Source organism: Ornithodoros turicata, chromosome 4, assembly GCF_037126465.1.
Source record: "Ornithodoros turicata isolate Travis chromosome 4, ASM3712646v1, whole genome shotgun sequence".
In the NCBI taxonomy this organism is placed as follows: domain Eukaryota; kingdom Metazoa; phylum Arthropoda; class Arachnida; order Ixodida; family Argasidae; genus Ornithodoros; species Ornithodoros turicata.
The window spans coordinates 82,331,327-82,344,988 of record NC_088204.1 but is presented as its reverse complement, the minus strand read 5'-3'; the positions used below and the strand labels follow the sequence as shown (position 1 = coordinate 82,344,988).

The window sequence follows — 13,662 nt, the reverse complement described above, 5'->3', positions numbered from 1 at the left end:
CTGAAACGAGATCAATGAGAGGATTACCTTCACGACTTGTAACAGGAAGGGGCGATGATTCAATCGCTGCAATTATGAAGATTAACATAAGCCTCCCGGTTCCCTAACAATGACTACTCCTACTGCGTCTTGCAAATCACCGTTATTAAACTGGTTAAACAGTACACTACATAATGTGCGACCTCACCGCTATATAGGAGCGCAAAGTGGAGCCCCATAGAAAACACTATTGGCAAGAAAGTCGGGCACGGCCTTCACCTCATGGATGCACACGTTTTGTTTTCTTCATGCAGAACATCATCAGCTTCTTGGGTCTGTTGGCCTCTGTGCTAGCCGGCGGTGTTAACCATCACATTAGCCTCGGAGGAGCAGCGGTCGCTCCATCTGCTTACTACGCAGGAGCTGCTCCTGCCTATGCTGTTGCCCGACCAGCTGTAGCCTCGTACGCTGTTGCCCGTCCAGCCGTAGCCTCGTACGCTGTTGCCCGTCCAGCCGTAGCCTCGTACGCTGTTGCCCGTCCCTCCCTGGCTCTTTCAAGACCAGCTTACTCCTTCGCCGGACCAACATACTCCGTTGTCCAGCCGACTGCGTACGTTTCGTCCCCCGCCGTCGCTCGCCCTGCTCTTACTTCCACCGTCCACCATGCTGCACCGGCGGTCAGCTACGCCAAATACCAAGCCGGAGCTCCAGCCGTGTCTTACGCCGCACCGGCTGTTAGTTATGCTCGCTACCAAGCCGCCCCGACTGTGTCTTACGCTGCTCCAGCTGTTAGCTACGCCCGCCTTCATGCTGGTCCAGCTGTCTCCGTTGCACGTCCAGCAGTGGCATCGTACACTGTCTCTCGTCCAGCAGTCGCTGCGTATCACGCTGTTGCTGCTCCAGGTGTTACCGTAGCACGTCCAGCTGTAGCCGCCTACCAAACTGTCGCCGCTCCGGCCGTTGCCCGGCAGGTTTACAGCGGCGTCCAAGCCGTTCCACAGACCGTCACCGTTTCGCAACCTGCTGTCGCTGCCTACAGGACTGTCTCCGCTCCAGCTGTCTCCGTTGCTCGTCAAGTCTACGGTGCTGTACACACCGTACCTCAGGCTGTTGCCGTTGCTCGACCAGCAGTTGGCGCATACCAAACCGTTGCTGCACCAGCAATTGGCGCTTACCAGGCCGTTGCTGCACCAGCTGTAGCAGCTTACCGCACCGTAGCTGCTCCAGCCCTGACCGTCGGTCGTCAAGTCTATGGCGCTGCCTACCACGCCGTTCCTCAAACCTTCGCCGTTGCTCGTCCAGCAGTCGGAGCTTATCACGCCATTCCTCAGGCAACCTACCAGGCTGTTGCAGCTCCAGCTGTCTCCGTTGCTCGTCAAGTTTACGGTGCGGCTTATCATGCCGTTCCTCAGGCCGTGGCCGTCGCTCGTCCGACCGTCGCCGCTTACCAGACTGTTGCGGCACCAGCTGTAACTGCTACCGCCGTCCACCACGCCCCAGGTGCTGCCGTTGTTAGCCCTGGCGTGGGCACCCTTGGATTGGGATACGGACACGGTCTTGGCTATGGTCTTGGATACTCTGGTCTTGGTTACGGTGTCAGCCCTGGTCACGTTCTGGGAGGCTACAACTACGGTATCGGAGGCCACCTCTACAAAAAGAAATAGGGTTCCTGCTACGGTAAGACCAGTTGCCACAGGAGACGCGAGAATCAGTAGAATCACGTACGTTTTTTTTATGAAATAGGACAGCACTATTTTTCTTTAACACCGTGAAGATACCATCGGTTTAGGTATTGACGATAGCTTTAATGTCCAGCAGACCGCTTGGAGGTCATGTGCTCAGACGCATTTTGTGGTCTTTGTACAGTTTTGTAGAGTTTTGCGTGATCTTGGAAGATCGAGAAACAGGAGAGCCGGGTTGTACGGGTTGCTTTCTTTGAGACCAAATTTGTTACGCTTGGAGAGTTCCTCCGACTGTGGTCGACGCGCTACATTACTATCCACCACAGCAGTGTCTCCTTGCATTGCCACCGGCTTCCCTGTGTGGCGTCCTTTTTGTAGGTTGTCTTGTTCTTTGCACATGACGAATACTGCGCGAGGTTTAACTTGCTTGAAGCTTTTTTTTGGTTGTGTAGTGTAAGCATTTCGTGTATTCCTTTCTGCATTGAATTTGTACTGCACAAGTGTACTTTGACACATTAAATATCCTGAACCGGAGAGCTGGCCATGGCCCATGGGTATATATACGCTCTAACAAAGAGCTTTACCGCGTAGCACGCTCCCAGCAAACCATCATGCCGAATAACAACGTTCTCTCCCTTGATTTGATGAAAACGGGGGGCGTACGGCGTTTTTGTGGCAATTATGAACTACATAATGCAACAAAAATTGGCGTATGCCTCCTGTTTTCAGCGAATCAGGGGAAAGAACGATGTCACTCGAGATGATGGTTGGCTAGGAGCCTTTCATTTTTGAAAGTATAGAGCCCTGGAAAACGTTCTCACTCGTCCGCTTTATTCGTCCAGTGTGCACAGCTGTATTCATTCTGATTTCATCATTTTAGGATATAACTGTTGTCTTCCCCCAACTCCTTCCATCTTTCGTCACAAACTTGAAATACTACTAAACCAACATTGCAGAACTAATTCCAAAAGTATAAGAGAAATCTAGTATTTATCCACAAGAGGGAGAAAGCGGGGTAGTTGGTACAAGTTCATATCGGCTTACTGCAGCAATAGACGCGGACAAGGAAGTTTACCAAGGTAGAGCATCTGCAGTTCCCGCTGTTGTGTGTTTCTACCGTTGTGTCCCGTCCTCTCTTTGGCTGCAAGTTTTTACTCATGGCGGACAAGGAGTTAAAACATATAATGGAACTATAATCCGCAGGTGGTTTGTCCCATTTATGTTCTAACTCCTTGTCCGCGACTATTGCTGCGGTAAGCCGATATGAACTAGTATTGAACCTCCGAATTATAAAAGCTGCAAATAATCTTTGTCTTGCAATGCCAGATAACGAATTCTTATCTCTTTTCAGCCTCGCCACAGCTCACGTCATTTCCGCTTGGGAACCTCGCATGTGCATCTCTTGTATAAAGAAACAAATAAATGAGCATTCCACTATGTTTCAATTCAATTCAATTTCAATTACATTTATTAAATTTTCCCGTCAAGCTATCAAGTTTCAAGTTTCCAGTCACGCTATCCTTCTTCAGCACATTACAGTACGACTATCACCTTTCCTATCTGTACACGGATATACGCTTCAATATTGTTACGACATGAGTGTGTTTCGTAACCTGTAGAACGTCGATACAGAAGATCCTTTCAACCTTTTTGCACCATTACCTCCGTGTCCTATTTTCCAGCTATGAATCGCATCGTTCATCGACAACGTATTGGAGAGATAATGATTTTCTTAAACTGTTCATATCAGAAACCCTCTTAACTACTCTTTCTCTAAAGGGTCTATAGTACCGTTTACCACGCAAGGGCCGGACGTGAGACGTGCTCACGGATTCGTAATCAACGTGCCAATAATGAAAGGAGTCTATAGCACGTGAAATGGCTCTTGTTGTTTCGCTGTGGAGTGGGGTGGCGGCCTGCCCGTCATAATGGCAACAAGTTGCTCATAAAAAAACAATAAATAACGCAGCGTGCTGCTAATCTCGCCGAAAGCTGCTGGTTGTGTCAACGAAGTCGCATGGAACGTTGGATCCAGCGTTAGAAAGAAGACAAAGCAAAAAAAGTTGTGGGTCCTAATGAAAGCAAACAGAACATTCGCCTCCGCGTACAACAGAGGCGCAGTCACTGGCGTATCCAAGGTGGGATCGAGGGCGATCACCCCCAAAAAAGTTTTTATTTTTTATGCATTCGATTTCCTTGTCTCCCCTCCCCGCGCTCCGACAAAGCAACCGTCCCTTCACCCACACCGCGATCCCTTCTTTGCGGTGTCCGTGTCGACGTGTTCGTAAATTGATAAAGACAACTCTTCCTAGGAAACACACATAATAACGCTGGATTGTATTATTTATTTATTTATTTAAAAAAAAAAAACCAAGGGTGCAGAGGATACTAAAAGGGGGTGGGAACATCAGCAGGACATTGACAACGAAAACACAAGGAAATAAACAACAACATCACCTTGTATAATAACAGAATAAGAACAAATACAAGCAAGTATACAAAGCGATAACTCAGAAAACTAACACTGATATTGAAGTTGAAGAAAGCGAGGAAGGGAGCTACGAAGCTGTTATCGCTTCTACGGAAACTATTCATTTGTGGGGTGTCTATAAAGTCGCAGATTTTTAATTTCCAGATGAACTTTCGACAAATGGGTAAAATGCTAACTTTTGACGAAGTCGCAAAGGACACACGGACGTAAGTAAGTGTCCTAAGAAAGGAAATGTAGGAAGTATTACTATAGAAATCACGCAGAAAGAAAATATGATTGTCATTCAAAGGAAGAACATTAACGAATCCGTACTCCGTACACGTATCACTGCAGCTCGAATGTCCATTCGTGAAAACGTGTGGCCTCGCAATACTAGTGACTACGTAATGGGCAACAGGCATGGAATTGTCATTGGGCGTCCTACATTGAGACCAGTTAGTAGAAAAGGAATGGGCGGCCAAATTGTGGTTACAATCAATCAGAATTTACGGTATTGGTGCGACGAAAGATCGTATGTGATCCGAATGTTTTAAACTGGGTCAGTGAATAAACACCCAGGGTCAACCAGGGTCTCGTTAATTAGCCTAGTTCACCCGAAGCGAGTTCTCTCACCATTCAAAGCCCGCGTTATGAAAGATCACTACAGAGCCCGGGAAAGTTTTCTCGCCGTCGTCAACAGCTGCAACAAAACACACAAACTTACGTGCGAGTGAAATGACGTTAAATGTGAAATATTAAATAAATGAATAAATGAAATTAAATATGCGCGCGAAGTGCAACTCCACCAACAGCGCCATTAAGACATAGTGGTAAGTTCGTGCGTGTACATCACCGTGTTTGCATTTTCAACCGGGAGGTGGAGCGACGAGCACCGCGGCACGACGCAGCCACCGGACGGACTCTTCCATCTGATAAGGCAGCACTAAAACGGAGCGAATTGTAGAGGGGACGCACTTGTTTCAACGCCGTCGCAGTGACTATAGATGAGGTGTACGCTAGCTGTCACAAGGGAGTGCTAGTGAATTGTTTTCACTCAATCGCTTCGCGAAAGCTTTTCTCTTTTTTCTTTTTTTTTTCTGCTTACTTCCACAGTAAGCCCAAGGTAGTGTGAAAAAAGCCACGCAATGTGACTTGACGAGTCCCAGCTCCGGCTCTTCAGTAGTGAAGCATACAAATAATTTAAGTACAGGCGATACAAGTAACACAAACGAAAAAAAAAAAAAAAACGAAACACAACGAAGAAAAAAAAAGAGAGCCTATGTACACCAACCTAATGCACATTCGAGTACAATACCAGAATGTCTACGTTAAAAATAAAAAATAAAAATTTATTTAAAAAAAAAAGCTATGAAGGCTACGTTAATTGCGACACTTCACTAGAACCGTACACAAACTAAAACATGTCATTCGCCAGCAGCAAAGAGAAGGAGCCTAATGTCAGGTTTGCTTAAATTTAGGAAGTTAACCTGCATATGGACGTGTAGTAATGTTGGCAACTGATATGATATTACTTGTATTCCGTATTTTTTCGTCGGGCTTGATGCCCCCCGCTGCCAAAGACCAGGATTACACTTTCCCATCGGACACCGCCCACGCGAACCGTTTCAGCAAAAATGATTCAATTTTTCCACGCCAAAATTGGGAGCGACACGTTTAGTGGAGTTCTGCCACACGCGCGTCATTCCTTGGAAGTATAGAACGCGGGTATTTCTAATCCCATTTCAATTTTTCAAGTTTTCAAAATTTCAAGATTATCCGGAGTATTTCTGACTCAAAAAAGACATGTAAGTAACCGCGTGAAACGCACCGTGAGACCGAACGACAAAGCGTGCTGCTATGCGGCCGACGACACTTCACGGACAATGGTGCCGACTGAAAGTCTGCCGGAAAACCCAGAGAAATATATAATAATAAGTGAATGTCTGAATGTAAATGAATGTGTATTATTACATCTCACCCTTATTTACTGGGTGCCACCATTTTGGAGAAACTCGATTGATTTGGATTGAAATGGATATCACTGGTGACAGACCAAAACGACGGATTTTGCGCCCACTTTTATCAACGCCATCTGCATCGAGAGAGGCATGTTGGGAAGGCTTAGAATTGCAGAAATGGTTGCTGGCAGAAATGAATGGCCAGGAGAGCGGTACAACCGCTTCTTCGTAGCAGACGCCTGCCGGTATGAAGTTTTAAATCACGTAATGTAAGTAGATCGAATCAAAAATGAGCAAAGACGTATGTATAAATAAAATTCAATTATATAATGCAAAGTCTTACGTTTGAGGGTCGTACTTCTTGCTATTTTCTTGGTATCACGGTCTTAACTAGGCCTAACGTCATCAACGAAACGTCCCATTTTCGCGTAAATAACGATGGCGGAGCGAAAGTTGAAGCTGATTTTGCAGATGCGTACATGAGGATATATACTCATAGTATGAAATTAAAGTAGTCTGTGAAAATTTTTTGTCACGAAATCTTCGCTTCGCCGTTCCAAGCACCATCCTCCATCTTGGGGAAAATTAATGTCTCGTGGCTGTACGCCGCGAGACAACTGTGATCGAAAATTTGAAGGAGCACAGCCGTTGGCAGGATTCGAACGCATCACCTCCATGTCTTTAGCATGACTTTGGAGCAATGAGGAACGGGTGGTGCTGGAGACCTCGTCCCCAATACGTGTTATCCTACCGTTTGCTGTTTTTCGTTTTCTTTTTCTTCTTTTTTTCTCCACACACCTATTACATACAGCAACATACATGTGCATATAAAATGCGTTGGCATGCAAACCACAGGAGCCCAATTATGAAATGTGCTGCAGCACTACCATTGGGACAGGACAACCCTCTGTGGACTTGCACTACACCTTGCACTGCAGACGAGCTGAAGCTTTCTGTAGCTATACTATATATCAACTCTCCGCTGAATATCATTGTCTCGACTGGAATACAGTCAGTCTCGATTGATGAATCATCGATTAACGACTTCCCTCGCTTTACGAACTTAAATGCCCTCTCGGACAAGACCTTTCTCATTCCAAGCCTCCATTGATGAATAGTTCGATTTATGAACGATTTTTCCAGGAACAGTAACCGTTCATCAATCGATCGAGGGGTGGCTGTGTACAGGGAATTCCACTTTTGCTTGATTGACTGATTGCTGGGAAAAGGAAAAAGTGGATTCCCCCTTTCATATCCAGGTCTTCTACTGGTATCACTTTAAGCAAGTATAGCGCCCATCTAGTTTGACCGTCATTGGCACGGAACTCAGTGAATCTTATCGCGTATATGGAGGCTTGATACTATATTGCTCGTAATATTGCTCGTATAGTAGTGTACCATCTTAAATTTCCCACGGACAACTAGGCAGTAAAAGCAGACGAAGGCAATCAAGGTGCTCTACATGCAGTCGAGGGCAAGGTCGTTGTCACTTGGGACCATGCCAGGTGGAAGCAGGGAAAGCGGCATCTCTAATGAACTTCTATGTTTTGTACCAGTTTGTACCACAAAGAACGAAGACTCGCGCTTGTTGGTGGCATAGGTGTGTATTTTGAGCGCACGTTTGTCGCAATCGTAATGCGCTTAGATCTTATACGTTTACAACACACACGCACACACATTATACGGGATGTTTCACGAAAAATCGGCCAAAGTTTTAAAAAAAATGATTCATCGCACACCAAAAAGACGGACTGCATAGTGTTGCCAGTGGTGTGAGGATACTCAAACTATTTTTTGTTTCGTAATTAATTAATTAAGTGAAATTTATTAGCGTTCCCAAGCGATGCAAGCGATCCCAGCCCCTTCAGTGTTGGGCGTAACGTGACCGTCTGTGGAGCAGCATCTCAACTCTTCGCGTTTTGACTACGAAGTGCGTACAGATTGGGACAAAAGTTTACGGAACACGGCACTGGCGTATTTCTTCGGCGGAGCGGTCCCCTGCTATCTACCAGGAAGACATTGAATTAGAAATGCTTGACTGGCTATTCTATCCATCTCTATTCCTCTGTGCTGCCAGGATGTCACTTGAGTGGAGAAAAGCGACACCCCGGCGTTCCGTGAGCTTTTGTCCCAAGCTGAATGTTGAGGAAGCACCAGAGATGTGAAAAAGAAAACAGGGTTTTAATGGACAGGAACAGATGAACAGCAGTTAGCTGTCAGTAATCACTGATCGTCGGTATACAGAGTCGAAACCACCTCATGCAAGCATTGAGACCGTGTTTGTGTTGTCTGTTATCGTCCCTATACCTCGTCTCGGGTTTTCAAGTCATGGATCGTCACCACCAGCTCGCTTGCTACCTGACTTTCCTTTCGTTCACCTCATCAGTTCGCGGGCCGGAGTGTTAAGGAACAGGAAGAAGGGGAGTTCGCGCATTAAAGGCTGTTTTGTTGCTGCCAGCTCTACTGCGGAGTGTCTACCGCGGTGCTTCACGTTCTGCGATTAGCCCTTTAAGTTCTACTTCAAGTAGGACCACTGATGGCAGCGAGTCCGGGTTCCCATACCTGCCCTTCAGCACCTTGACCGCGGTGGCGTACGTAGCATCCGTGAGCTGAAGACCCTTTATGAACGTTGCGGCCTTCACGAAGAGCACGGTTACCAAGTACATCATCTTCTCTGCGATCGTCAAGGACGTGTTGCTGTGGACTATAGTGCCTCGAACGGGCTCGGAAATTTCTTACCATGACTCGTGGCTGCCATCAAACCGACTGTAGCGACGAAATTCGATCGGCCGCTGTCGATTCGGATGTCGCTGTTCTGGACGTCACTCCTGCGTGTTGGTATATAGTCGCTTCTTCAGAAGGCAAATGACGTGAAACATGCGATCTTGCCATTCAAACGTTGCATCCAACTCCGTTTCTGCTTCTTGAACTGTGAACAGGTTATCTATAGCTCGCTGTGGATGTCCGCAAGGCTCGTGGAGAATGTCTTGGTCCTTTGTAGCAGTACTTCACAGCGACTGACATGGTCCGAATTGGTGGTGGTGGTGGTGGTGGTTGGTAAAATAACAAGGGGAGGTTGAATTCGCGTAAGCGAATTCTGCTACCCCCCCCCCCCCAAAAAAAAAGAAAGACGGTACACCCCAAAGCAGAAAAGAAACAAGAAAGGAAACGGTACGATTGCACAACAGAATGTGCGAGCGCACCGCAAAAGTTCACCGGGGTGAGCGTCTCGACCGCGACAACGCAGGACTGAGCGCGCCGTTCACATCAAGGATCATAGGATGGTCATGGTCCGAATTGTTGCGGGATTCTGTAATGACTTGTTCGGCCTCGCTGAGTATAATAGTCAACCGCTGACGAGTGCACGTTTTCTTCACGAGAAGCAACTACTTCTCAGCCTGGTTCGTCATATCTCTGGCTTGAGGTGGTCCTCCTGATTCTTTTCCTGGGCGAAGAACCTCCCGCGGGCCCAGGCCGGGTTTCAGCACCATTGATGAGGAAGCGCCAGAGATGTGAACAAAACAGGCTCTAGTGGACAAAATAATGGTACCGTGATGTTCCACGTAATGTTTGTCTGCGCAGTGTAGCGACATGTTGTACGTGCCGCAGGGTGGGACCACCTGGGGTTGTTTTCCCCCGAGGTCCCCTGCTTCCTTTTTCCTGAACACTGTACATATTACTTTTCGTATTGCAGCTGCATTCGGATGCCCAATCACAGTTTGAAAGTTACTATGATTGCCTTCAGGGTTTTATGTGTAGACAACGCAATGTACCGACCTGCATTCAGTAATTGCTGAGTACGCCTTTACTTCAGATCTGTGGTCCAAGCTATCCCTTTAAACTGTTAACAGACATTTTAACCTTCCTTTTCCAACATCTCAGAGAAAAATCACCATCCGCGAGCCCACTTTCATTCGTGAAGAAGCATATTATAGACGATAATGGTGATAGACGATAAAGACAATATATACAGTCTATGTGACTGTCTATATATAGTCTATATGACTACAGTCTATATAGACTTGCGACGCGCGGCTTCCTCGTTACGAGATACTTTGTGCAAATTCGAGTGGTCATTTCATGGCAATACCGCCTAGCGCTCGGAAATTGTTAGGTCGGCGCCTGCGCTGTATCACGTAACCGTTTGCCTCCTGAACATGAGCGCCAGGAATCTAGCGGTTTTAGTCGCTTGGATCATGCTAGGGGCATCGCGGTCACTCGTCTTCTAGTTCCGTCGTCTCCTCAACCATGTTAACTGGGACGTGCGGGCCAATGAGGGCCGCTGCGCGGATGTGACGACACCGGATATAGTTGGACAGTCCGATGCCCCGTCGATTCGAGACCGGGCGGAAAAAAGTGCTAGCTGGCAAATTCCTGGCGCTCGGCAAGTGCCACGAAAACACACGAGATTGCTATACGTTCTGACAAAGCGAACATAGTTCCTGGGAATCTGGCAAAAAAACCTGACAGGAAATGACCACGCGAATTCGCCACTAAATAAAAACAACTGCAAAAGTAGGCGTTTCAACGAAAACCGTTACGATAAGCCAAACGCTTACAGCAACTTGCGAGGAAACGCTCGCAAAACAAAGTAAGCATACAGCGGGAAAAAAACAAACAAATGTCAGTTGCGCATTGAAAGTAGGTCCAAGTAGGCTTCGCTAAATGAAAACAAAATAAAAACACGAAGAGTAGCCGCGAACACGCGATAAGGAATCGTGACCTTTTTTTCCTCGTCGCTTCGTGGGTCATCTTTTGAGACGGCACCATAGGAATTCATAAGAAGCAACTTCCTCGTTTCTGGAAAGTCCGTGTGCTTCAAACAGGTTGGTACAAATTATTCCTTTGAATTTCACCGTGCATTTCACTTTCCTCGAATAAACTCTCAGGAATGTCTACGTGCGAGTTTAGGAAGGGAGTTGCCTCAGGACAGAAGCCGCCGATATTTCGAACAGAGACTGTTCTTCTTCTGGGCACCGTCCTCATCATTGGCATGGTATTTAAAGGGTTAGGTACACCCTTTAAATACCCTTTAAATACCATGCCAATGATGAGGAGGGTGCCCAGAAGAAGAACAGTCTCTGTTCGAAATATCGGCGGCTTCTGTCCTGAGGCAACTCCCTTCCTACATTCTACCGGTTCGCTGGATTTCTACCCATCTACGTGCGAGTTTGTTTGCCGTTCATCCGGGAGGAAGTAGACAATTGGTTTTTAAAACCCCATCGCTGGAATTCGATGGTCGATTACTCAAATCTGGCACAGAATAACAAGATCGGAGGGCCCGAATCGCGCTCCAGCCAAGAGCCTTGCGGCGGAAGCCATATAGCGCTCATCCGGCAAGCTTACCGAATCGTCTCCGGTCCCAACGCTCGCATTTGCTCGACCTCGCAGGTCTCGAAAATGACGACAGCTTGCCGTTAGCGTTCCTCCCGTATACACGAAGTTTGTCGTCGGAGTATGAAAGAGCGTTCAGTACCGGAGCGAGCGTCTCTCCCAGCAAGTCCGGACGAAAAATTTTCTGTCTGCAATATTAAGAAGAAGAAGAAAAAAAAAAAAAAAAGAACACGCACGGCGATCATCGACGCACGCGTTCCCGCTCAACTAGTTCTGCAGGGTGAAACGAGGAGGATAAGGAAAAGCGTCACCCGTGATGTCATTACGCGCTCCAATCAGAGCGCTTTCAGCTTTTTGTTTTTTGTTTCGCTTCTTTCCCATTTCTCCCTGTGTAGTAGACGGCGTTTCTCTAAATCAATCAGCGGGCTGTACCGTAATGGCAAAAAAAGAGGACCCGGGTAGCTATAGTTACGGGCATTGCCACCGTTGCGCATGGTCGCGCTTTTTTAAATCGAATTCCGCCATGTATGTATATGCACCTGTCGAATGAATCACTTCGCATAGTGCATTTTAATGTGCAGGTATAATATATAATATGTTAGTGTAACGGTTTGGTTTAAGAAAATGGTATGATGACTGACGTACTTTCTATGCTTCTTTAACGTCCCCTGCGGGAGACGACGTGCCCAAGCAGCATGTACCACGTCACCAAGTTGCTACGTCATGCTCGGCAGTATTCGGACCTACAACCTTGGGATCGAACGCGTTAGCAACGCATCTACCAGGGCACACCCACTTTGCCTCGTAACCGATTGAAGGCCCTGGCATTGCTGCAATTTTACACAATGGCGGAAACCAAAATGATGACCTTTTAGCTATAAGCGCTGCTCCACAATGCAATCTTAAATAACCGCACCTATACAAAGTGTGTGTTTCAAACAGTTTCAAGCATTGTTCTTCCGCTCCCAAGCATTCGACGGCGCTGTTCGTGACCACCAGCTTCTGGAAGACGTAAATGTACAGACACGAACGAACGCGGAATGCAGAATTAGAAAATCCGGGAAACCCGAGAAAGCGACCTCGCCGCTGCGAGGTCGATGACAATCGTACGAGCGAGTGTGGGATGATGTCACTTTTGGTTGCGGCGCCACCAGAAAAAGCACGCGAGTAAGGTGACGTAAACCTCCATGTAAATATAGTAATCAATGCCCTCCACAATGAAGTAAGCCTGAGCTATGGCCGAAGAGACGAAGACAGAAAGGACACAACGGCTCAAAATTATGGAAAACTTTCATAATTGTGTTCATCCACCAGCTCGCCTGCATAATGTGCCAATATCATTAACATAACAGCAAACAGTGTCAGTATGCGCTTGCGACGTGTTATCCAAATATCGCAAAAGCGGCAACGTTTCTGAGCCTCCGTATTCTCGTCGTCCAAGCTCAGGCTTGTCTCAGCATGGAACAAAATATCAGATACTAAAGGTGCATGCTGATTAGTGGGCGATTGTTGTCATCCATTTTTATAGTCTTCAAGTGATTGTTTGTCGCGCCACGAATGCCCAATAAACAGCCGATACCCTTTTCTTATTGTGTTTTCACACTAAAACTGTGGCTACGAGACAGATGATGCAACCATGCAGAGGATCCATGGAGGCAGGGGCAGATCCAGGATTTTTCTCAGGAGGGGGACCAGCCACGGACAGCAGCTAGATACGCGATCTAAGGTCAATTAAACATTATGCGAAGACAGAAATTGAGGAGGAGGGAGTCAGGACATCAGGATCCCCCCCCCCCCCCAGATCCGCCCCTGCATGGAGTAGGGGTATACATATCCTTCGCAGACTCTAGGGAGGACTGTGCCGACTTTCGTCAAGGGAGTCTGCCGGAAAACCCAGGAAAGACATTAAAATCGATAAAAACCCCAATGCGGGACCACACTTAAAAGACAACGCAGACACAGCGCTGAACTGAGAAACCAAAGTGAAGACGCCACGCAGCATAGAGCTGGTGGTAGGGCTCTAACCTACCACCTTCCAGTCTTGTAAGTATTCTATCGAAAAATAAAACGAACATAGTTTAATGTTTGGTGCCATCGATGCTCTTTTTCTTTTTTTTTTGTAAATTAATTATGTAAACAACAACCAGAACAATTACATTCTGAATGATGAGGATACAGATGGGTCTATTTACATGTGCTATACGCCGCGAATACCACGCGTAGCGGTACAACAAGAAAA

The 13,662-nt window shown here is 46.9% G+C and overlaps 2 protein-coding genes across 2 annotated transcripts in view; one reads left to right on the top strand and one right to left on the bottom strand.

Moving 5' to 3' along the window:
• Positions 1–13,662, bottom strand: part of LOC135392146 (uncharacterized) — a 188,139-nt gene that overhangs the window by 84,582 nt on the left and 89,895 nt on the right. The window lies entirely within an intron of this gene.
• Positions 5,553–13,662, top strand: part of LOC135390511 (RNA-binding protein 14-like) — a 36,431-nt gene continuing 28,321 nt past the window's right edge. Inside the window, exon 1 of the mRNA XM_064620206.1 lies at positions 5,553–5,593. Coding sequence (XP_064476276.1) covers positions 5,553–5,593 — 41 coding nt within the window. The remainder of the gene's footprint in view (positions 5,594–13,662) is intronic.